General features: G+C 39.0%; 1 protein-coding gene across 1 annotated transcript; it reads left to right on the top strand.

Moving 5' to 3' along the window:
* Positions 1–4,859: 4,859 nt before the first annotated feature.
* LOC117398245 (extracellular matrix protein A-like) lies at positions 4,860–24,889 on the top strand. Its single transcript, XM_059016880.1, has 10 exons — positions 4,860–4,924; positions 10,591–12,435; positions 17,027–17,140; positions 19,433–19,519; positions 20,439–20,555; positions 21,021–21,131; positions 22,846–22,956; positions 23,502–23,603; positions 24,064–24,180; positions 24,682–24,889. The coding sequence occupies exons 2-10, from the start codon at positions 12,390–12,392 to the stop codon at positions 24,816–24,818; spliced, it is 942 nt and encodes a 313-aa protein (XP_058872863.1). The 5' UTR covers positions 4,860–4,924; positions 10,591–12,389; the 3' UTR covers positions 24,819–24,889.
* Positions 24,890–25,329: the final 440 nt, after the last annotated feature.

The following is a 25,329-nucleotide window of genomic DNA, read 5'->3' as shown; positions in this document are numbered from 1 at the left end:
ATCACATTATTATTACATACAATTCCCCATTTATACAGTTGGGTTTTTACTGGAGCAATCTAGGTAAAGTACCTTGCCCAAGGGTACAACAGCAGTGTCCCCGACCGGGGATTGAACCCACGAGCCCTAACCACTACTCCACACTGCTGCCATTAACACGTTATGTATTTAAACAGCACACTGGGTGGGAAAACAGGTCTACCGGCTTTGCAAAGTCAAGTTTCCTGGCTCAGTTCCAAGTCACGCTACTCAGACCCATCCACATTAAATTATTCTTGTGTAATAAGCAGTTACGGAATGCAATTGTTATCTAATGAAAAGTTATTTCAATCAATCGTTACACAATGGCCCAATAAATACTAACTATCAATATACCCTAACGTGGTTAACCCGCTTTTATGAGTCTGTGCCATTTGTTGATACTATAATTATAGTATGCACCATAAAAGGCAAGTAAACATATTATCACAGCATGGGCTGTATTCTTTTTTCCTAAAATGATTTTACCAAAGATGACCAATGCAGAAAGAATGTCACTCAAGAGCATGAATATCCAGAAACAAAAGGCTTTATTTTTACCTTTTTTCATTTGGTCTTTTACAAATTCAATGATGCTGTATATACAGAGAATAAAATACACCAAGCTAACAAATCACTGCAAAAGCAAAGCAATGTCAAAAAAGGCAACACAAATACAGTATACACCACATTCAGTCCATTCGTTCATGTCAATCAGGCCACATGTTTTCATCAACACCACACTGGATGTTTTCCCTCGCAATGCAGCGAGGAAAAAATCTCCTTGCATGGCGCATCCACGCTTGGCAGTCCTCTGCAGTGATTGCCAGACAAACGGCATTCATTGCATCTAGGAGAGACATCTGGTCATGTGGACGGTCATCATAAACTTTCCACCTCCACGCAGAGAAGAATTCCTCGATTGGTTTGAGAATAGGAGAGTATGGAGGGAGAAATTGCATCATCATTCGTGGGTGGGCAGCAAACCATTCAGTAACCAGACGGGAGTGCTGGAAAGCAACATTGTCCCATATGATGACGAAGCGGGACATGTCAGGCCTCACCAGCCCTCTCTCTTCTGGTGGTACCACTCTCTGGTGCAATGCATCAAGAAATGAGAGGAGACGTTCTGTATTGTATGGGCCAATTGTAGGGATGAGGCAAAGAACACCATCGCTGGAGATAACGGCACACATGGTGATGTTGCATCCCTTTGCCCTGGCACATTTACGATGGCCCTTTCCACAATGAGGTTCCTCCCTCGTCTCCTTACTTTTGAAAGGTTGAAGCCGGCTTCATCCACATAAATGAATGTATGGGGTGTTGTGTTTGCTTCAAGCTCCATTATTCTCTAAGATAAAAATACACTAGAAACACAGTATTTAAGTATACATAAAGCAAATCCATTGTAAAATATCCCAGCTGCATGCAATCAATGTTTTACTGTAAGAAAAGGCATTACAGTGACAAACCCTTACCTGTACATACTGGAGTCTAGTCACTGTTTCTTTGGAATGGGACCTTGTAAAGTTGTTTCATTCCCACTTTGTGTCTTTTAAGGACCCGATCAATAGTGGCTAAACTCACACTGTTGACATTTCTGAACATGTTGTGATCTTGAATGACTGCTGTCTGGATCTCTCGCAATCTTATGGAATTGTTGACAACAACCATATCCACTATGGCAGCCTCCTGTGCCGCAGTGAAGACTTTACCTCTGCCACCGGCGTGTGATTGTCTTTGAATTCTATAAATATACTAAATATGTACAAACTGTGACATTTTGATGGTCACATGAAGGACATTGACAGAACAACTGTTTTACACATATATTGTGCTGTATACAGTACAGTAATACTGAAATACAGTGTCGTATAGCATTGTAACTTACCTATTCTCATTCTTGAATATTGTTACTATTGATGTACAGCTGATCTACCCGCTGCCCAGCCTCTCTCATGGAAAGGCCATGATTGACAACATGGTCAATAATTGTGGCATGAATTTCATCTGAAACATTAGCTCTTTGTATTCCCCTTTGAGCTACTCCACCACCACGCATCTGAACCCCTCTTCCTCTATGGGCCCCTCTACCTCTCCTTTGTCCTTGCCCTCGCCCTAGGCCTCTTACTTGGTCCATTCTTGAAAACAGCAACTCAGACGTGACCTCTTTTATGCATGAATAAGGACTGATTGCTGATTGAACAATTGTGCAAAGAAGTTTTGCACACATGCAGAAGAGGTTCACATTCATGGGAGCAATTTGTATCAGCTGTGACCAAATGTTTTAATTTTGTTTGACATGATTTACTCAACTGAGTTTTGCATCTTTTGTAGAGAGCTGTGTTTACTGTTTTGCAAAAATGTGCTTAGCTTTTGCATTGTGTGTGAAAGCAATGAGAAATGACACACTGTTTTGCAAAAAAGAATGCTGTTGTGCTCATTAGGTTATGATAGAGATCAAGTGGACCCCAGTTTCATTAAAAGTGTCTTAGCAATCGAGAAAAACTGTAATTAAAGACATTGGAATTTCAAGCCACTCCTAGGTGGAGACATTAAAAGCATTCCACATAAGGTATTATTATTTTTTTTTAACAGATGCCTTTATCCAAAGCAACTTACAGAGACTGTTGCATCAGCTGCAGAGTCACTTACAACAACGTCTCGCCCGAAAGACAGAGCACAAGGAGGTTAAGTGACTTGCTCAGGGTCACACAGTGAGCCGTGATTAGAACCGGAGACCTCCTGGCTACAAGTCCTTTGCTTTAACCACTGGAGCACACTGCCTCCTGAAGGTAGCATTGTAGTGAGAGCTCCAAATGAGCTGTGTACTGGGTATTTTACACGTGATAATTAAACTGCGCATGTAAATACGCAGAGCAATGCTGCTGCGCCGCTGCAGTTCGCATGTTATCAAGCTTCTTGTACTTCATTGGTCCCCGGCATCTCAATGGTCAATTGTGAATACACTGCATGCGGTAGATAGAGAAATAATGGGACAACTTGTAGCTTGCTTGGGAATTGTCAGAAACATGTACATAGGAACATAAGAAGAACATAAGAAAGGTTACAAACGAGCGGAGGCCACTTGGCCTATCTTGCTCGTTTGGTCGTTAGTAGCTTATTGATCCCAGAATCTCATCAAGCAGCTTCTAGAAGGATCCCAGGGTGTCAGCTTCAACAACATTACTGGGGAGTTGATTCCACACTCACATGGTTCTCTGTGTAAAAATGTGCATCCTGTTTTCTGTTCTGAATGCCCCTTTATCTAATCTCCACTTGTGAGCCCTGGTCCTTGTTTCTTTTTCATGTTGAAAAAGTCCCCTGGGTCGACATTCTCAATACCTTTTAGGATTTTGAATGTTTGAATCAGATCGCCACGTAGTCGTTTTTGTTCAAGACTGAATAGATTCAATTATTTTAGCTTGTCTGCATATGACATGCCTTTTAAACTCGGTATAATTCTGGTAGCTCTTCTTTGCAGTCTTTCTAGAGCAGCAATATCAATTTTGTAGCGAGATGACCAGAACTGAACACAATATTGTAGATTAGGTCTTACTAATGCATTGTAAAGTTTTAAAATTACTTCCCTTGATTTAAATTCAACACTTTTCACAATATATCTGAGCATTTTGTTGGCCTTTTTTATAACTTCCCAACATTGTCTAGATGAAGACATTTCTAAGTCAACATAAACACCTATCATAGATTCCTTCTTCAATTTTAGTATCTCCCATACGTTATTTATAATTAGAGCTTCTGTTTTTTGGGTTTTATTAATTGTATTTTTCAGTGTTTATTTTTAGCTATTTTGGGGTTTTATGTATATCTTTTTTTGGGGGGCTTTCGTTTTTGATATAGTGTAAGCAATTAGTGTTTTCGGTTACTTTCCAAAATGCTTGAGCGTTTTTCTTTTTTGTGTGTCAAAATATGTATAGTAACTGGACAGAACTTGCACACTTAAGTTGTACCCTCTTTCCTTTGCTGTCTTCCACAGCGAAATCCCTCTGGTCACAGGCACATTCTTCTGGGGTTTTTGTGAGAGGCATTTTTGTACATTTCACAACAATTCTGTTTTAAATGCTCTGTATCCCAACTGTAATACAGCTTTAAACCCCTCTAACAAGCCTCCATCCTTATTGTAATCTAGTTTAAAATCTTGCAAATGGAGTCTCCAATAGAAATGTAGGAATGTGCTGTCACTCAGTAGCTGGGGCGGGTTTAAAGTATTCCGAACGAATCAATGATGGATGCAAGTCAGGAAGGCGGGACATTGCCTAGCAGCACTGGGAAATGTATTTATTATTATTTTTGTTGTAGGTTTTATTTTTAATGGGAAAAGGGTAAAGTAAGTGTCAATAGATGAACCATTTCCACAGTTTTTTTGGTGTTTTCTGGTGTTTATTGGCTATCCAATAATATAATATTAGAGGATAAACGACAAAGCTCAGCTGAATACAGTAACAATCAAGTGCTGATGGATCCATAACCCACAAAAGCACATTCTTCCACAAATTTAATATTTAAAAAAGTAGCTCCTACTTTTGCAATGTTCTAATTGTTTCCAGGTAAACTGACAAAGTTCTCTGTGTTGCTGCTCTGATCACACAAACACTGTGTTTAACTTGAAATAATTAAACCAACTGTGCTCTAAATTACTTAATTAGACTAATAATTGGTAATAATTATTAGGAAGATAGGACGCCTAAAAAGTTCCACAACCAGTTTTTGCACATCAACCTGCAAATGTACAGATTCCTGCAAAACAAGAACAGGTTACCAGCCCGGAGTGTGTGTATAAAAGCAGCTGTTCTCTCTCTCCACCCATTTCACCTGGATCTGTCTCTGCAGAACACCATGAAGGTCGTGTTGGGCATCCTGGTTCTTCTCCACTGCGCAGCAGAGGGTATCACATACATTATATTCTTCCATTGTATTTGAATTGACCTCAATCAATGGGTTTTCTTGTTTTTTGTTTTTTTTTACAGGGTGGATTTTCATAAATAAAAACTAGCATACTGTAAAACTTGAAATAACTGCCGGGTCTCAAATAATCACCTGTCTCTAATATGCGCTGGGTCTGCTGGCAAATACTGTAAGTAAACACTGGTGGTGTTTAATTGAAGTTTTATGGTACGCACTTGGAAGAAAGTAAAGACAGGTGGAGACTTGTTTTATGTATTTGATTTTCAGATATAAAGCTGTTTGAATGTATCGATTTCGCAATTGATATTTCTTAACGTATCCAGATAATGTCTAATCAGAGTCTTAGTACTACTAACTTCAAAATCTATTTAAAAAAACACTGTTAGAAATAAAGGAAAGCTTGTCAGTTCAATGGCAAACATGTCAACTAGAAAAGTCTTTTTATCGTCTTCAAGTGAAGTCGTTGATATTTTTACTCCAAAGTCTAAGCTACTCCATCTTTCTGAAAAGGTAAGACCAACCTTTCATATATTGTATTGTATTACATTGTTATATTTTGCTTCTTCTTGTAATTGATCTTCCTTAACCTATCCAGATAATGGTCAAATTGTCTAAACAGCACCCAATCTTAACACTGACAACCTTACATGTAACCTGCTGGTTTATATTTTGCTAGCCTTGTTTAATTCTTGAAAGGTAGAGGTCTATGATTGAGACATGTTTTGTTTTAGGGAGGCGGGATTAAGATCCACCTCTCTTTTGACCCCAATAGGTTTGGAATGTGTTTAAATGCAAAGTGTACAGCATATTTGTTTTGATACATTAAATCTATTTTAGATTCACAGCTTTGATACAGTATAGTAGGGGAGACCGGGGCTGGTTGTCACAGTGCTCACTAGATGGTGCAGGCTGGTGATACTAACACTGAAATGTGTGTTATATTGTCTAGAACTCAACCATCTTGTAATTTGAGGTCAATTCCATCCAGCATAAAGGTTAGCGCATATTTCATTTTTTTCATACCCAAAGTAAAAAATGTATATCTTATTATTTATGTTATAACTCTTAGTAGTATAGGAGTTTGTTTGAACTGATTGCCATGTCAATAGAACCAGATACTGGCTATCTTTTTGTGTAAAAACAAAACCAGTAGGTTCTCCCCGTAGTACTGAGAGAATTCAATTGTCATGTGCAGTCGGGTTGGGGCAGGTGGTCACATAGTTTTTGGGGTTGGTTGTAAATCCTATAGGAAGAAGTCTCTTTCTTTCTACTTTTTTTACACCAGCATGTGGGATATGTCACCATATAATGCTTATTTAAGTTATTTACTGTGTGTCCTCCAGTTCTGTGGAGGCTGTGGTATTATTTTGTAGCATGGGGCAACATTTCTCATATATATAGGTCTATATTTTTTATGTTCACATAAAAAGTAAAAATATATTTTTTTCTGTCATTGTACACAGTAGAAACTTTATGTTATTTAAAAAAACAAAAAAAATGTTGCATTATTGTCTACTGTAAAACCAAGGAAATACTTTGTGACAACTAACCCCCTATCGTGTGACAACCAACCCCAGTATGGGGCAGCTTGTCACAGGGGACCGGCGCATTTTCAACCGTCTAAATATCATATTTGGAATAAAGTTACTCTGAAATAAAAAACATCAATTTGTACGTGAAGAGTTATTCTTCAATATAACGAGGAAGCTCACAGAATGTCACCAGATCGAGGAAAATAATAAAGAGTAAAAAGTGTGACAACCAGCCCCGGTCTCCCCTAATTGATGTCTTTATATTATAAAGCGACAAGCTGAAGATGGGATTGTGGTGCTATGCTCCAGTTTAGAAAATAAAAACGAATCAGTCAATAATATTGCTATATGTAGTTTATTATAACAAGCAAAAATAAAATGAAACTTTTTTAGAAGTACTGTTAATGTACAAACGCCATTTGTTGGTACAATTTCCTCAGGAACATGACATTTAGAGTTGAGTAAAATGTCTAACCCGTCTGGTGTGTCTGGAAGGTTGAATAGCACACAGTTACAGGACTATTACTAGCCTTCCAGTTTCCTGTGCATTTAGCGTTGGAATCTGTGAGTGTCTTAAAGCTGTTTTGACGTTCCTGATACACTATTGCCTGACCCTCAAGCAGTTTTTTGGTCAAACCCAGTTATTGGCGACTAAATTAAGACTCTGATGAACATATTGAGCAAGATCAAGTATACTGACCCTTATTAAAGTTTCCCATAGTAGAAGCACAGCAAAGCGTAGTGAAAGAATGGTAAAGCACAGGTATGCATTGCAAAGCCAAGCGAAGTATGGTAAAGCATATTAAAAAGGCATGGTAAATGTATTGTATAACTATGGGAAAACTGCTAAATTACTGTAGAAACTGAACGTAGTCAACGTTTATAAGGATACTGGTGATGGTAGAAAATCTTACCATGACTGTGTTACACACCCTGTCTGGTAAATTGTTTGTTTCTTCAATAAATCATTTTAGACAGAGACTAGGATAACAAATTGAAATATATGTATCCTCGGAAGTGGACAGGGCTAACACCAGCCTTGATTTTTATCTCAGAAAGTGACCAGACAGCAGGGTTGGTGATTTTAATTTTTTTTTTTTTGAAACCACTAGATTGGCTTTTAAATTGGCCAAGCAGCCTTCATTTTTGATTTTACAAGCAGAACATACAAATGAGATTGCAACAAAGTTAATAAGCGCTTAAATTTAATTAAAACTATATATATAAGTAAGCAATAAGACACGACAGGGTGTTGGTTGTGCTAGAATACACGCATGCCCAGGGGCATAGTAAGGCAGGAGGCCGTAGTTGCTGCGACTTGTTCTTGCCTGTTGATTGTACTGTAATAATGAAACGGCTTGGAATGCGTACCAGCCAATCAGGATGCAGATATCTCCCAACCCACTTTATAATGAAAAATAACCTGTTTGATGCAGCAGTGTGGAGTAGTGGTTAGGGCGCTGGACTCTTGACCGGAGGGTTGTGGGTTCAATCCCCAGTGGGGGACACTGCTGTTGTACCCTTGAGCAAGGTACTTTACCTAGATTGCTCCAGTAAAAACCTAACTGTATAAATGGGGAATTGTATGTAAAAATAATGTGAAATAATGTATAATGTGATATCTTGTAACAATTGTAAGTCGCCCTGGATAAGGGCGTCTGCTAAGAAATAAATAATAATAATTTAAATACACTTTTGTAAAAGAGCAAGAAAATGACAAAACAAGAAAAAGAGAAAAGTTGCTGACCAAAAACATACAAAGTCGTACAGTATTGTGCAAATGTATCGGAACACCTCAAGATGTTGCTCCTCCAACCCCTCTAACCTCATTTCTCTGCCTCTCCCCCCCTCCCGCACACTCTCTGGTGCACTCTGGAACTGTCACTCTTCTGCTAACAAAGCTGATTTCATCTCTGCCTTTGCCTCCCACCTCTCGCTCGATTTCCTTGCTCTCACTGAAACCTGGCTGTCCCCTGATAACACTGTTACTCCTGCTGCCCTGTCCTCTCTCTACGTCCTGTCCCATACCCCGCGTCTCACCGGACGGGGAGGTGGGACGGGTCTTCTCCTCTCTCCCTCCTTACTCTTTTCTGTCCCCTCTGATCTCACCTCCCTCTCTGTCACTACCTTTGAATTTCATGCAGTCCAACTAACCTCTCCCTGTCAACTCCTGCTCATTGTTTTGTACCGCCCCCCTGGGCCTCTCACTCACTTTCTGGATGAACTCGACTATCTACTCTCCTCCCTCCCCTCTCTGTCTACCCCGACTGTCCTGTTGGGTGACTTCAACATCCATCTCTCCAACCCCAGCCACTCTGCTGGATTCCTCCCTCTCCTTCACTCCTTCGACTTCTGTCTCTCTCCGTCCCCTCCTACCCACAAAGCTGGCCGTCAACTGGACCTCACCTTCTCCAGGGCCTGCTGCCCCTCCAACCTCTCTGTCACCCCCCTGGACCTCTCTGATCACTATTTCATCTCTTTTTCTCTGTCTCTCCCCCCTCTCCCTGCTCCTCCTACCCCCACTGTCACCTCTCGCCGTAACCTCCGCTCTCTCTCCCCCTCTGTCCTTGCCTCCACTGCTCTCTCTCACCTCCCTCCTATCGACTCCTTTTCACAACTCTCCGTAGACTCTGCTACCTCCACCCTCTTCTCCTCACTCACCTCCTCCCTCGACTCCCTCTGTCCCCTCACCTCCCGACCCGCTCGCCCCTCCCCTCCCCATCCCTGGCTCTCCTCTGTGCTCCGCTCGGCAAGAATCACACTGCGATCTGCTGAAAAGAAATGGAAGAGAACCAAACTCCCTGCTGCCCTAGACCTTTACCGCACTCTTCTCTCCTCCTTCTCCTCTACTCTCTCCTCTGCTAAATGTGCTTATTTCCAATCTGTAATCCAAGCCTCCACTAACAACCCACGTAAACTATTCTCTACCTTCTCCTCCCTCCTAAACCCTCCCCCCCCTCCTCCTCCCTCCTCTATCTCCCCTGACGACTTTGCCTCCTTCTTCTCTTCTAAAATCTCAGATATCCGCAAACTCTTTAACACCTCTCCCTCCCCCGCACCCCCTCCTGCTCCAACCCCTACACCCACTACATCCCCTACTAACTCGCCCTCCCTCTCCACCTTCTTGCCCCTCTCAGACTCTGACCTCTCCTCCCTGCTCCAGGGTCACAAACCCACCACGTGTGCCTTGGACCCCCTCCCCACTCACCTCTTTCAAGCTGCTGCTCCTGCTCTACTCCCCTTCATCTCCTCCCTCCTCAACACCTCTCTACTTTCTGGCATCTTCCCCTCTGCCTTCAAAAAAGCCTCTATCACTCCCCTCCTCAAAAAACCTACCCTCGACCCCACCTCCCTCCAGAGCTACCGTCCTGTCTCCCTCCTACCCTTCCTCTCCAAAACCCTCGAGCGGACTGTACACCGCCAGCTCTCTGCTTTCCTGTCCAACCACTCTCTGCTTGACCCTCTCCAATCTGGCTTCCGCTCTGCTCACTCCACTGAAACCGCCCTTCTCTCTGTCACCAACTCACTTAAGTGTGCCCGAGCTGCCTCTCTCTCCTCTGTCCTAATTCTCCTCGACCTCTCTGCTGCCTTTGACACTGTTGATCACTCTATTCTACTATCATCTCTTGCTGACCTGGGGATCTCTGGCACTGCTCTGGCCTGGTTCTCCTCCTACCTCTCCAACCGCACTTACCAGGTAACCTGGCGTGGAGCAACCTCCACACCTCACCCTCTCTTGACTGGAGTCCCCCAAGGGTCAGTCTTGGGTCCTCTCCTGTTCTCTCTCTACACCCGCTCCCTGGGCCCCCTCATCGCATCCTATGGTTTCTCATACCATTTCTATGCTGATGATGCTCAGATTTTCCTCTCCTTCCCCACCTCTGACTCCACCATCTCCTCCCGTATCTCTACCTGTCTGTCTGCTATTTCCTCCTGGATGCACTCGCATCACCTCAAACTCAACCTCTCTAAATCTGACCTCCTTTTCTTTCCCTCCTCCTCCCCCTCCTCTGATCTCTCTATCTCTGTTCCTCTGGAATCTACCACACTCTCTCCCTCTTCCTCAGCTAAAAACCTTGGAGTCACCCTGGACCCCTGCCTCTCTTATTCCCAGCACATCTCCACTCTGGCACGCACTTGCCGATTCTTCCTGAGCAACATCCGAAGAATCCGACCCTTCCTCACCAACTATGCTACCCAGCTCCTGGTCCAGGCCCTGGTACTCTCCCGCCTAGACTACTGCAACTCCCTCCTGGCTGGCCTCCCTGCGTCCGCCACCCGTCCGCTCCAGCTCATCCAGAACTCTGCTGCTCGCCTGGTGTTCTCTCTACCTCGCTTCGCCCACGCTACTCCACTACTCCGCTCGCTCCACTGGCTCCCGATCACCGCTCGCATCCAGTTCAAGACTCTTGTACTAGCCTACAGATGCCTTGATCAGACTGCACCCAGCTACCTCCAGACCCTCATCTCTCCCTACACCCCCACTCGACCTCTCCGCTCCGCCTGCACTAGAAGACTGGCTCTACCTCCGCTACGCTCCCCTGCCTCCCGAGCCCGCTCCTTCTCCACCCTTGCTCCGCAGTGGTGGAACGACCTTCCTACAGATGTCAGGACTGCCCAGTCCCTGACCACATTCCGGCGCCTCCTTAAGACTCACCTCTTCAAACAGCACCTGTAGAACTCCTCTGTTGTATCCTGGGACACTATCACCCTTCATTTAAATATGCTTTATTTTGCTCTTATCTGCCCCCTATTTTACTGCATTTAATCCTGTACCTCAGAATATTGTAATCTCCCAAGTGTTTAATCTGTAGTATTTTGTACTTAATCATATCCTGATGTAACTATCACTACTTAATCATATCCTGATGTAACTTTCACTATTATCTGCTGTATTATTGAATTGTGGTTTGTCACACTTGAGAATTATTGTATTTCTTGTTCTTATTGTATGACTTATATTGTAACACTTGAATGTATTTGTATTTGCTTGCGATTGTAAGTCGCCCTGGATAAGGGCGTCTGCTAAGAAATAAATAATAATAATAATAATAATAAGATGTGTCATTTCTATGTTTTATATTCCTACCTGTGTGATTTACATTTTTCACTCAGTAATCAGTGATATACAAACAAATGATAGACCACGTTGTGCTTTAATCTTAAACAGCCATGTGCTCCTTTTTCTCTATGTTTTTTTAATGCACTGCATTTGTGGCCTATTGAACTCATCAGTATATTAGTCCAGTTTTACAATTTAGACTAATTTGCTTATTTTTACAATTTTCCAAGATTTTCACTTCCAGTGGTTTGATTTTATCTGTACAAGAACAGATAAAATTTTATCTGTCTACAGAAGCAACCGGGAGTTCTAATTTTTTTTTTTTTGTTTGTTTGACTGCATATATATTTATTATAAAACATGTGAGATAAATAGAAATGTCTTTGGGGGGAAAATCAGTTTATTGGACAAATAGTACAAAATAAACAAAAAAATAGACATAATAATAAAATCAGCACATATTAAAAATACAACATACACATAATATATACAACACGTTTATCTGTGAAAATAATAATAATGATATTTTAATAAGCGCGGCATATTTGAAGGCGTGCGCACAGATATCTCGCGCACATGAGTATAAATGGCCGTTAGTGTGCGCGCGCAACTGTAACTGCCTGCCGTTCTCGTCAACACAACATCGGCTCGAGCGAGGTGACCATTATAAAACTGTTGAGGCTCCTCTTTAAAACACTTAAAATGTCAAAAAAAAAACTGAATAACCGCCACGTTTGGGTTTTCTGGGTGAAGAATAAAGAGGTCAGTATTACCTATGAAAATGTGTTGAAGACAAAGAGCTCCTGTCAGATCCAGAGCGGACTAGCCTTGTAGAACACGGATCAATTCACATGAAGAAGCCCAAAGATTACCCGGCAAGAGTTTTAGCAGTGAGTGGTAAGTATACATCACAGTTACCTTTTAATAAGTTGTATATTTAATAAGTGCTTTAATTGTAATTAAAAATGTATAAAAATATAGCTAGCTACATTCACCTCACACTTTACGCGGTATGTATTATGTAGGAAATAAATAAAAATAAACATGTAAACTGGCAAACTATAGGGAGGCGTATTATTTATTTATGTATTATTTATTTATTTATTTATTTATTTATTTATTTATTTATTTTACATATGTAAACGAAGCTACTATGTCAACTGTCATTTTGAAGGACTGAGTGGAAGAGCGGGAGAAAGGAGGATTTTTTGCATGTTCTAATAAGATAGAATCAAAATGATCTTGGTAGTGTATGAAGATACTGTACTGTGCGATAGGTCGATATTCGTTGTTTAGTTTGTTTATAACACAAGTTTAAAAAACGTATTTAAAATAAATAAATATATTAAATCAATTAATTCAGGGATTATTTTATTTGGTGGATCTTCATTTCAAACAGACTACCATTGACGCGGATTAATTTAGAACCGAGGTGTCTCTCTGTGCTCCGGTATATATAAAAAAAAAACATTAGCTAGTGATGTTAAATATTACATTATTTCAGACATTTTGGAATTACATAAATCAAGCATATGTAATTCTAATGTCTGAAATAACATTATTTAACATCACTAACTTTTTTTCTTCTTTTGTATTTCTACTTTAAAACGGAATAACAAATTATACTAATAGGCTTTGTACAATACGTTGGTAAAAAAGCAAAACAACAAAACAAAACAAAAACATTTTATGTGATATTTATGTTTTTAGTCTAGTGTCGACTCTAAAAAGTAAATAAAAAAAATATGCATACTTAAACCATATATAATGTTGACATGTACTCATTTAATTCAGCTGGAGATATATTTCAGACGTCTCTTATTTTGTATTGCTGTTAAAAGTAGTTGAAAGAGACGCATTATATTTAGTTTTCTTTACTGTATTTACTGTAAAAACAATGGGGTACTTTAATTTTGATATTTAAACAATAGCATTTTTGGCAACATAAGATAGAAATTTTATTCTTAAAACGTAACATTTTATTTCTACAAAAAAAAAAAAAGAATGAGTGGAAACTGAATCTCAAGATTATTCCACACGGGAAAGCCCACTGATAAAGAAGATAAAGAGAGTAAAAAAGAGGCCAGCAAGATTTTCCTCTGACGAATCTGAGGAGGAAAAGGCGAGGATCAGAACTTAAAAAGGTACATATAAAAATAATTCGAACAATACAACTTGTCTGTGTTGAGGTTGTCTGATCTTTATGTCAAGACTAGTGTAGATATCAGTCAGTAATTATAAGTGACTGATGACATTTACCATTAAATATATGCAAACATTTTAGTATGAGAGGAACTGATGACTCCAATCTCCTACTTTGTGTATGTACATATCTTCATAGTTTAATTTGCTCCGAAATTACAGTATTATACTAATGTTAAAATATTTAGTAAATAATATGTGTATTTTAAGATGGGTAATTTTTCTGTTCTGATTTTTTTTTTTTTTTTTTTTGATAAGGGGTGACGCTGTGTGTAAAGCAAATGCTGATCTGTTTGATAAAGTAGAAGCTAGCAACACTGGGCAGGAATCTCTTCACCAGATGTCCAAAGACTTGCTATTGGAAAAAAATGTTTTTTTGGAAAGAGATTTGGCAGAAAAGGAAAATAAAATCAAAACAACTCCAAAATATAAACATGGTGCTACAAGAAAGTATGTAATTGACAAATCAAAATCATTAAAAAATCTATATTTTGCTTTTTTCTTTCCATCGTAACATGAAAATACTTGTACTTTTAAGCATGCTTGCTAGTACAGTTACATTTACTTGAAAAAGTTGTATTGTTCGTATTAGTCTGTCAATGTGTTTTTACTATACAAGAACACTATCAAAAAAGTTAAAATATTGTATTATAATGCAATATCAGCTAATGACTGTAATATTAACCAAAAGCTTCTGAGGACACAACTCCCTGGTTAAGCCCCTTAATATAAAATACACAAATATATTTTTTGAGAATTCATTTCTTAAATAATACAGTAAAATCAAGCATGTGCAACCAGCCAATGCAGATTGCTTTCTGTATGTTCTCCCTGTGTTCGTGTGGGTTTTCTCTGGGAACTCCGATTTCTTCCCACAGTCTAAAGACTTTTTTACCAAAGCTGGCTAGGTAGATTAAAATGCTAGGATGAAGTGGTTACAGATAATGGATGGAATGATGATATAAGGGCAGCTACTTATAAAAAATGACAAGACACCTGATGACTGTTGTATTAAAAAAAGATGAATTAACTGAGTCATCTGTGACCGGAAAAAAGGACACACAGAGATGATGCAAGGCAGTCGCTGGATCCTGTCAAAGTTAGCTTAATAGTCGGTAATGTATTAGTTGACATGTTAGTTACACTTATTACTTAAGAGGAACAAGGGAACATGCAACACAGAAATATGTGTTTTGTGAAACTACTTATTTGTCAGTTATGCCTCTTTTTTAAGTTTATTGAACACTTATTTATCCAATCAAATGGTAGTTACTATGTTCTAGTTATTAAATGTTGTAACAAAAAAAGATACAGGGTGCTAAATTTAAGATGTACCAGTAATTCCTGACTCATTTTTGGGGAGGGGGAATCACAAAAACTAAATTTAAAATGCATTTAGAAGGATACAACCTCTATGGTGCATATCAGGTAAACATTACACAGCTTTTTGCAGTAAAATACTACAAATCCTAAGTAAAATTATTAAAGTATCAATGTATATTTTAATACAGTTGAACCCTGTTTATCTGCCCCCCCCCAACCCCCCCCCCCCCTCTAATGCGCACCTTCAAATATCAGCGGGGACTCGAGCAAAAATATATATATATTTTTTAAACATACCTGTTTATTTTTAAATCGTATTGTAGGTGCCATGTTTCCACAAGACGGAAAGTTCATGCCATTTTTGCTGCCAGAGTGGTAGAAAAGTCCACTTGTTCCGTGCATATGCTAATTAGTCTTAGTATGGAGCTATTAGTATCTATTACCTTTTTGCATTATAGAAGTAAGAGTGAAACAGTACTGACTATAACAGAACAATGGAACAAGTTATTTATTACTTTATTGTTTTTATGACGTTGTGATGTTAACATACTCTAAATATTAAATCTGTTATTTTGCAGAGCAAGAGCGACATTTTTGTAAGGGCCACATTTCCTCACGTGAAGGATTCAGCCATCAAAGCCTGCATGGCCCAAAAGTTGCGGGATGAAAGGGTTCTTAAAAAGGAAAAGCAAGATCCATCCATCCATCTATCCATTATCTGTGACTGCTTAATCCTAACCCTGGTTCTCAACCCTGGTCCTGGGGACCCACTAGTACTGCTGGCTTTTGTTCCAACTGAGCTCTCAATTACTTAATTGAACACTCAATTGAACTAATAATTTGCCTAATTAAACATTTGTTTTAACAATTTTGCTTATAAAAAGTTAATTAATCGGTCATTCCATGCCGACTCAACCAGAAAAGTCTGTCTCAGATTTTGTTAGAAAAAATGATTGGTTCGCTGTTTGAATGGTTAGCTATTTTTTCAATGTATTGTTGCCTGTATTTGTGCCTAATAAAAATTAATAATTAATTTTATATTGTCATGGCTATGAATCGTATATATTGTGGGAATGATATTACAGCAACAGTGTACCAATCAAATTACATTTGTTTAATTGATTTTAATATATATAAATATACTTTAATAATTCTGATCACAACTACCTGAGTCAGGCACTAATGTGTCTGCCAATGTGTGCCTCGTAAGTATATGTGTAATGCTTATATTTATGTGAAAATTCACATGTTTTTTTGTCTGTTTTCTGTAAGCTGGTGCCACTCCAGCATCTCCTGTCGCGTTGCGTGTGGTGTGAAAGATACTTATCAAAAGTATAGGTTCTATTCATTTTGACGCATCGCTGCACAGTTTCAATTGTAGCAGCCTTGAGGTACGGTTTTTGGGCATGTTTCCAAGCAAAAAAAAACACAAACAAAAAAAAAACAGTTTGGTCAATTGCTTTTTAGTGTGAGAAACCGACCAATGGTAATGTAAAAAACTTTTTTAATTCAAACCGAACACAAAAAGCGAGTCAAGTTAAATTGATCCAATTAAATCTTAATTAAAAGAAAACAATTATTTGCAAACCGGGTTATACAATGTCTACAGTAAATTGCTAAGGTTCTCATGACTAGTTTTATGGAAGTGTTTTTAAAGCATTTCAGATACACAGCGTGTCTGGTAAATTCTTTGTTTCTGCACTAAATCATTGTATAGAGACTGCTCTAGGATAACTAATTGAAATATGTTCAGAAAAAAGAGCATCAGTATAATATGAAGTACAAATTAAAAGAACCCATTGCTGGTACTGGGAATCCAATACTGGTACGTATCCTCGGAAGTGGACAGGACTAACACAAGAACTGATTTCATCTCAGAAAATGACCAGACTGTGCTGAACTGCTTAATTAACAAGGGTGATATGAATGTGTCATTTTAATTCTTCTTGTGCTTTCCTCACAGTGCAAACCCTGTCATGCTATACTTGTGCTGCTGGGACTCCTTACACCACTTGTATGACCAGTGAAAACTGTGCAGCTGATATACCATCGTGTTTCAGTGCTTATACAATCACAGGTAAGACCAGTGCAGACGCACTCTCCTTCTCCAGCTCCATAAACATTTCTGATTTCTAAGGCCCTGCCTCTTGGAGCTTTAAATCAAACCCAATTTCAACCATAGCATCTCACGAAGCACTTTGAATAAGTGAAAGCGTGCTACCTCATAATGAGTGAGCCAGTATAAACCCCATTATTCTGTACCTTCATACTAGCAATCATTCAGAGTGAATTATGTGATATATTTAGGTCTTCTGATTTTTGGTTTTAACGGATACAACCCGATAAAACAACAGGAAATACCGGAAAAACTGTGAAAATGGTTAACAATTCACGTTGACTTTACCCCTTTCCCATTAAAATTAAAACTTACTACACAAATAACTAGAGTTACTAGCAACAATAAAGGCTTCCAAGCAGTTATCGTGAAAGTTAAGCGCATTGGTTATTATAGATGAAACGTTATCGTCACAACTGTGCTAACTGTGTCATTTTGGCACAAATATGAGGAGACTTGAAAATTCCCAGAAATTGTCATTAAATCTAAGATGGCTGCCACACCATGTTACCAAAGGCCGCCATATTGACCATGGCACAACATCCCATAGTCCTCTACATCCGTGTCAACTTTCGTGCATTTTGGGGCAGCCGATAAGAAGTTATAGTTAGTTTTATAGCCAGTTGCGTATGTTGATGATGTTTGACGTTAAGGAGAGGTCAGAGGTCACGGGCGATGACATTTTTTCAGAGCACATATGACTTGCCTATACGTGTTCCATTATAACTTTGACCCTGTCGGCACGCCCTAGGAGTTAAAATTTCAACGTAAATTCCAATATGACCGCTGCGCTGTGTGAGCAATCGGTTTCAATCTTCAGCAGTTATTGCTTTCCAGTGGTCTGTACAATTGTGTTGACATTGAAGAGCATAAGTGCAATGGTGTTCTTGTTATGGGTTGCAAAAGTTTTTTTTACAATTATGAATATGGCCGCCAAACCATGTGACCAAAATGTGTCATTTTCATATCACCAGTACTTTGTGAGTCTCTATGGTCATAAAGTTTCATGACTGTAGTGTGTTGCACCTTGGATTTATGCACGAATGTATGAAAATAGAGCCGTCGTGAAACGGTTATTTGCGTGCTGCGGCCATGTTTTTTAGCGAAAAAGCGTGGATTTTACAAACAATAGAAAGGACCTGGTCATGAACATGCGTGCCAATTTAGGTGTTGATTGATGTTGCAGTTTAAGACTGTTGAATATTTAGCGCCAATCCAGTGTAGCGGGCAAAGTAATTGCTCAATCGACCTCGATTGAACATATGTTTTTTATAGGCCATTGCTGCACTATCTGCTGCCATTGTCATAGTTCCACCTTAAGTTGTTTTTAACGGCAAGAGTTTTGAAAAATTCCCAAAATTTCCACGAGATCCAATATGGCGGTTGAACCATGTGACTTTTTCATTCGGGGACGCCAGTCTGGTTGTCCAGCCATAGGCATCTACTTACGTATGCGTTTTCATAACTCTGCAATGTTGTTTGTGTGGAATAATAATAATAATAATAATAATAATAATAATAATAATAATAATAATAAACATAACAATAACAATAGGCTTCCCAGCCTTTGGCTTGGAAGCCTAATAATAATCCTAACAAAAACAATAGGCTTCCCAGCCTTTGGCTTGGAAGCTTAATAATAAATACATTTCCCAGTGCTGCTAGGCAATGTCCCGCCTTCCTGACTTGCATCTATCATTGATTCGTTCTGAATACTTTAAACCCGCCCCAACTACTGAGTGACAGCACATTCCTACATTTCTATTGGAGACTCCGCTTGATGAAGAAGTTTAAAAGAATGAAGAATCTTCATTTCATTCTCACATTGGGTGGAACATTTTTTTACCAAAAATGTGTGTTAAGGAACAAGATAATGAAGCAAACAATGACAATGTTTTATAGAAAACTAAAATCAGGGATTTTACACTGTGTATCAAGGGAAGTAATGTTAAAACTTTACAATGCAACTCCCCAGTAATGTTGTTGAAGCTGACACCCTGGGATCCTTCAAGAAGCTGCTTGATGAGATTCTGGGATGAATAAGCTACTAACAACCAAACTAGCAAGAGGAGCTGAATGGCCTCCTCTCGTTGGTAAAATTTCTTCTGTTCTTATGTTCTTAAAAGTAATAAGTAGGGTTACATTTCCACAATTTAAAAAAAGGTCCAATGTTGAACGATAGACAAAGCATCTTCAGTTTGTGGTTATGGGATCTCTGAACAGTTTGAATTTCTTTCTGCATTGCTCTCTTAGGAAGCACCATCACTGTTAAAAAAGGCTGCACGCCCACTTGTGTACCTGACCCACAAACATTCTGTTGCACTACAAACAACTGCAATGGTAAGCCTTTTACTTGTACTATTCATGTTAACACTAGCATGCCTCCTGCTGTTGAAATCAGTACTTTAGACAAGAACTCTAAAGAATGTCTCCCCAATTGAGAATATAAAGATCTGAATTTAGCTTACATTTCATTTATAGTCAGAAAGCAGGGATTGTATTGCACCAAATACAGACACTTTGTTTTTAACAAGAGGTAGAAACTTTGATGTAAAGCTGTGTCACAAAGTTCACATCTGGATGCAGCCACAATATGTACTATTAGCTTGGGATCCGCTGACAAATGGCTAATCTGATTTGCATGTGCACTGTACACGCACACGCACATGCACACTTGAATGTGAAAATACCTCAAAGTCCATAATGTTATACCAAATAGTTCTACATTTTCCTTAATTTAATTTAAATTGTATTTTTACTAAATCTGCTGAAAATGATGTTATAAATCGCATTGTACACAGGGACATTTTAACATTGTAATCCTCCTTTTTTCATTTAAAATGTGAAGCCTATTGAAAGACCTTTTGAAGATTTAAGGAGACAATGTCAAAAAGTGTTTATGTTCCGAAGGAGATTACTCAACCACCTACCATTGCAGAGATATTATTGTACTGAATTCATAGAACAAGTTGAAACCATAATAACCATTGATAAACAATAGACTCTTTAAACTGGGTTTTATGGCAGTTTTTATTTTCATGCAATTTCATTTGTGATTAACTTGCTACATTTCAACACTACTAAAACATGTTTTATAATATAATATAATATAATATAATATAATATAATATAACAGTTGCTTATCATCCCCAGTACTTCCCAGCTCTGCAGTTGAGGGCATCCTTTCAGCCCTAGTGAAGCAATCTATTTGCCAGTCCCTACTGCAATATTTACCAGGTCCCACATTCTTGTTTTTTAGTGGTACAGCTGCCATGCTACACCTGCCTTAAAACGAGTGATGAATCAACATGTACTATTACCATCTGCGGCTTCTCAGAGATTGTGTGTAAGAACACCTTCGAGAAAACTGGAACAGGTAAGTGGTGACAGCGGGGTGCCCTGTCTGTCTCGAGACTCTCTCTGTCCCTCTGCCTGTTTCTCTCCATTCATTGCTTCATTGCTTTCTCTCTTATACTTTGCTCTGCTTTTACTTAGTTAAAGTGATATAAGGGTTATACTGTGTGTTTAGTTACAAACATCAATCACATATATTAACACTATTTTAAAATTATCATATATTAGAAAACATAATATACATTGTCATATATATACTGTATATGATTATATACATTGTCTATGTAAGAAGTCTTTGAAATGCTGTCCTGTATGTCATATACAGCATTATTTCTACCACAACGTGCGATTACTCCATGACGAAGATGAAACTCTTTCTTCTTGGTCTCTCATCACTTCCCGTGCTGCTGTTCAGTTTCACTCCAATGCTCAACAGTAGTTGGATATTTTGAAATACACATGTTGAGCTTTCAGTATCCCTTTTTAGGACCAACTGCCACCTACTCTGTGTCAAAGACCTGTGCTACCAGAGCGACTTGTATTAATCAACAGGATGCATTTCCTCTATTGTTATGCTGCGGACAAGCCAGGTGTAATGGTAAGACCCTTTGTGTTAATCTGGTAGTTATTTATTTATATTAAATAATTATGTTATCTAATATGTGTAAGCTGTGTAAGCTGCTTTGGATAAAAGTGTCTGTATGGAAGGATGGTGGGTAATTCACTGAAACACACGGGAGAGGTTTTATTTGAAAACCCTGCACTGGTGCCCAGTTTTAATATTTTGGATATTTCTTTTAGGCCGCAGAGGGCGCTGTTGTCCGTGGCCTGAGTACCGACAACGGTAAACAGGACCACAGAAATACCAATACTGGTAAACAGTTAAAAGCTGGCATACTCACAGGTGCCAAAATAATAATGAAAACAAAAGGAGAAATGAAAAAGGAAAATAAAACACAGTAATAAAACTATAAAATAAAGGTGCTGCTTACGCAGTGCCTCCACTGCCGCTAAGCCGGTCAGCTTGGGATCTCCGTCCTACGCTGTTATGCACTCTACACTGGGGTGGCCAAGGTTCCCCTATCACTACACACGACCCATCGGGTACGTAACAATATATTTTAATAAATGGTTTATTTATTACTGGCTGTCTTCATCAGCTGTGCTTGCCTGTTTTTGTCACTCGCTCCAACCACTGGCGTTCCTGCCTGGTCTATGTTTACACTGGCCTTCTCAGCCAGCGTCTCTGTATATTCCCAATCACGGCCACCCAAATGCACAACCAAGTGCAGTACAATCCCCCAAGGCCCGCCTCTCAGCCACTCAGAGAGAGGGAAAGCCAACACACCCTCTTCCCCACCTCTCCATGACTGACAGGCGGATCTACGAGGCTGCTGCCCCATTTCTGCAGTACAACACATGCGCCAGAGAGTCAACACAGATCTCTGTTTTAGTAAGGAAGCAAGTACCACTATTTATAGGATTTATAGTGTTCTGAAATACTGTCTACTTAGGTTTATTTAATGTTTAAACAGGTCCGCGAAATCTTAATTTTATTAAAAAACATACCCATGAAAAATACATAAATTTACCGTGATTTAAGTAGACCCCTATTTATGAGTCTGATTTCTCAAGTACCGTTACCACAGATAATCCCCAATGAAATGCATGCACTAGAATGTCAGATTAATACATAGTTATTAATAAACGGTACCATTATTTATTCTCTTACCTGATGGGGAGCATTTACACTTGCTTCTTAGTAAATGGGATTTGAAGCCATTTGTACTTAAGATATTTATTTGATTGTTTATAAATTTCACACCACTGAGTGTTGTAGTGTAATGGATTCGGTTGTAGGGTCTGTAAGTTTTATGTATTAAGTAGTTCTATTTTTAAACTGATATAGAGATTGAAGATGTTCTTTATAAGAGTAAAGGAACCATGTGTGTCTGTTAAGACTTTCATCTTTATAAACATCTGTAAAGCGCTATATTATTATTAATTAGTCATTTAACAGATGCTTTTATCCAAAGCAACTCAACAACTGCTGCTGCAGAGTCACTTCCAATAGGACCTCCTTTGTTTTATTGTTTTCAAGTCCTAATAAAAATGCCCCCCCCCCCACCAAGATGATCATGGATGGGTCTACTGGTAACTGGAATATTCCATATTTCATTTTAGGTAAATGCAATTCGTATTTGTAAATGATTTAAGTTTAGCAGACCCCCTTCCAATAACCCAGTCTACCCTTTTATTTGAGAATGATAAATCCCCACAGCTTTGTTTGATACTTCTTGGTGGTTTTACAGTGATATTCATATGCTTCACATGTGATGAAACAACCGATGAAAGTTCCTGTACTCCAACTTTCTGTGAAAAAGGAACATTCTGCAAGAGTGACTACAAACTGAACGGGGCAGGTAAGCGCTTCTCCTTCATTTGGGGTTTCTATTCTTTGTGTTTCCAGTTTGGTGCTTGTGAATTCCAGCTGGTGAACGGAGGCCATTGAGAGCAGTTGTGTTCATGTCTAAGGAGTCCATTCCTAGCAATCCTTTTTGTAATCCTCAAATCTAACATTACATACACCTCACTGCTTCATTGCTACTTTGCAGCCACATTTCCCATGTTTAGAGATTTAAAATACATAACATTCTTATCATTAACTGACTATTATTAAGCATGGTAGAACCCTGTTTTAGAATAACGGAACACATAACTTTGTACAGTATCTTATGCCTCACATATTAACTTTCAGTGGACACTTTCTTTTTTCCAAAGCATGGAATATTGTCCCACATGGAAAATTAAAAGCAGTATAGTGGAACCATAATATGTAGATGTTACTGTAGAGTCACAGAGGATTTGATTCTGTATAAATGCCTTGCTTATTGATTTGTCAGATTCACTGATTTGGCACTAGCTGGTTCTGTCACCACTAACCTTGCTTTTCTCCACCTTACAGGAGTGCCTGTTGTCACTAAGTCCTGTGCAGCTGATTGCAAAGCTGTTGACAATACAGCAGACAAAAACGTGAGGACAACTTGCTGCAAAACGGGATTTTGTAATGGTAAGGCTGCTATTAACTTATAAAATGGTTCAATCCCATTTTTTCACTTTAATCTCGGATATGTATATAGTTTAAAAACACCATGGGATGTTTTATTAATTATATTTTTATTAAATATTTGAAGCGAGACAATGTAGGTTTACGTTACAAAATGAGAAACAATGTGTTATAAAAACCGTTTATAAGGTTTAAAATTCATATTCAAGTGATCTAATCCCTAAATCCTCTCCATTTGTATAATGAAGACAGCCCTTCACCCCGCTCAGATAGTTATTTCTACAGGAAGAGGTTTGACTTTCTTAATCTTGCCACATAAAGCATCAGGCTCCTAGTTTAATTAGCCATTACAGATCGACCACAGTTTAGCTCAGTTGAATAGCCCTCCATGCCTTTGATTCTGGATGGCAGTGCAATGAGCTGCTGGAGACCTATTCATTAAACCCTTGTCTTTGTCTTTCAGAAAACGCCTTGAGTTGCAACACTTGTACTAATGAAGCTGACGAACCTAAATGTGCAGCAACAGCCTGCGCTGCAGCTGACACACGATGTCAGAGCACTTATACCCTCACTGCCCCAGGTAAGCTGTGATCACAAGGGGAAAGGTGACTGATACCTGTGTCTCTGTCGCCAGCTCGTTCCTCCTCTGCACATTTAAAAGGACAAGGGCCTGTGGGTCCACTCCATAGTAAATGTATGTTGTGGTATTTGTGAAGTACAGTGAGAGTCTTGAAGGTTGCAGGTTCATGATTACACTCTGAGTTGACTTATAAACAATAAAATTAATACAATAGTTAACTGTGGTTTTCCAGACCTGTAATTTGCTCTATATGGCACTTTATCACAGACCTTTTTGCACTGTATTTTAATAAGGGGTTGATATATCACCCAGGCTGTGGGAATCACCTGTGAGATTAATAAAGAGTTCATACGATGGTGGTATTGAGATCTATATTTACATACATTACATGCAGTGGTGTTGTGCCTTCCAGGACCCCCTTGACAATGAGAATACATTCAATGTCAATTGATTGCTAAGGGTGTCTGGTGCTGAATCTTGTTTGTTGTATTACTTTTATAGATGTTCCAGTATCAAAGGCATGTGCTGAGGCTTGCACACCATCCGCTACTGTGAAGTGCTGCGGTACATCTCAGTGTAACGGTAATGCTAACGTTATTGTTAATTATACAATGGCAGTCACTGAGGCGGCACACTGATTGGTCACATGTTCACATGTTCTAACTGGAGAACTTTAACAAAACACCACCTGGAGGCAAACAAACAAAACAACGGGAATCAGAAATAAAATAAAAAATAAAAGGGCTGTAATCATCCTCCAGTGTAGCTGCTCTCGCTCAAACTAGAAACCTTATTGAATCCTTGCACTACACTGTCTCTTTGTGTAGTCACACAACTTCACCCTGGTAAATGGGATCTCATTGCAGAAAGAGATTGCTAAAAAATAGTTATCGTTCAAGTTAATAGTTATAACTCAGCTGCATCCGGGTTAGGCTTTTAGCAGAGATACTGAGATGAGATGGGCTGGGTAACAGTCAATGATAAGGGGAGCACTGAAATGTTCACATTTACAAATGTCAGGTAGACAGTAATGTTTTATCAATAGGACTTTATCAATGTTTCATTATGAAGAGATTGATAAACGTGTTGAAACATTATCAGGTATGTGTCTAATTGAGCCAGCCGTAGCCCAGCCTCTCCTTCCTTATT

Source organism: Acipenser ruthenus, chromosome 54 (assembly GCF_902713425.1).
Source record: "Acipenser ruthenus chromosome 54, fAciRut3.2 maternal haplotype, whole genome shotgun sequence".
NCBI lineage: Eukaryota > Metazoa > Chordata > Actinopteri > Acipenseriformes > Acipenseridae > Acipenser > Acipenser ruthenus.
The sequence above is the reverse complement of the archived record's forward strand: the minus strand, read 5'-3'. Positions and strand labels throughout refer to the sequence as shown.

What these genes read in the sequence shown, in the direction of transcription:
- LOC117398245 (XM_059016880.1), top strand. Translation starts at nt 12,390, where the DNA reads ATGAAGAAGCCCAAAGATTACCCGGCAAGAGTTTTAGCAGTGAGTG. An exon ending in CTTCGAGAAAACTGGAACAG is followed by an intron (nt 20,556 to 21,020) that starts GTAAGTGGTGAC and finishes ATCCCTTTTTAG; the next exon opens with GACCAACTGCCACCTACTCT. An exon ending in CTACAAACTGAACGGGGCAG is followed by an intron (nt 22,957 to 23,501) that starts GTAAGCGCTTCT and finishes ACCTTACAGGAG; the next exon opens with TGCCTGTTGTCACTAAGTCC.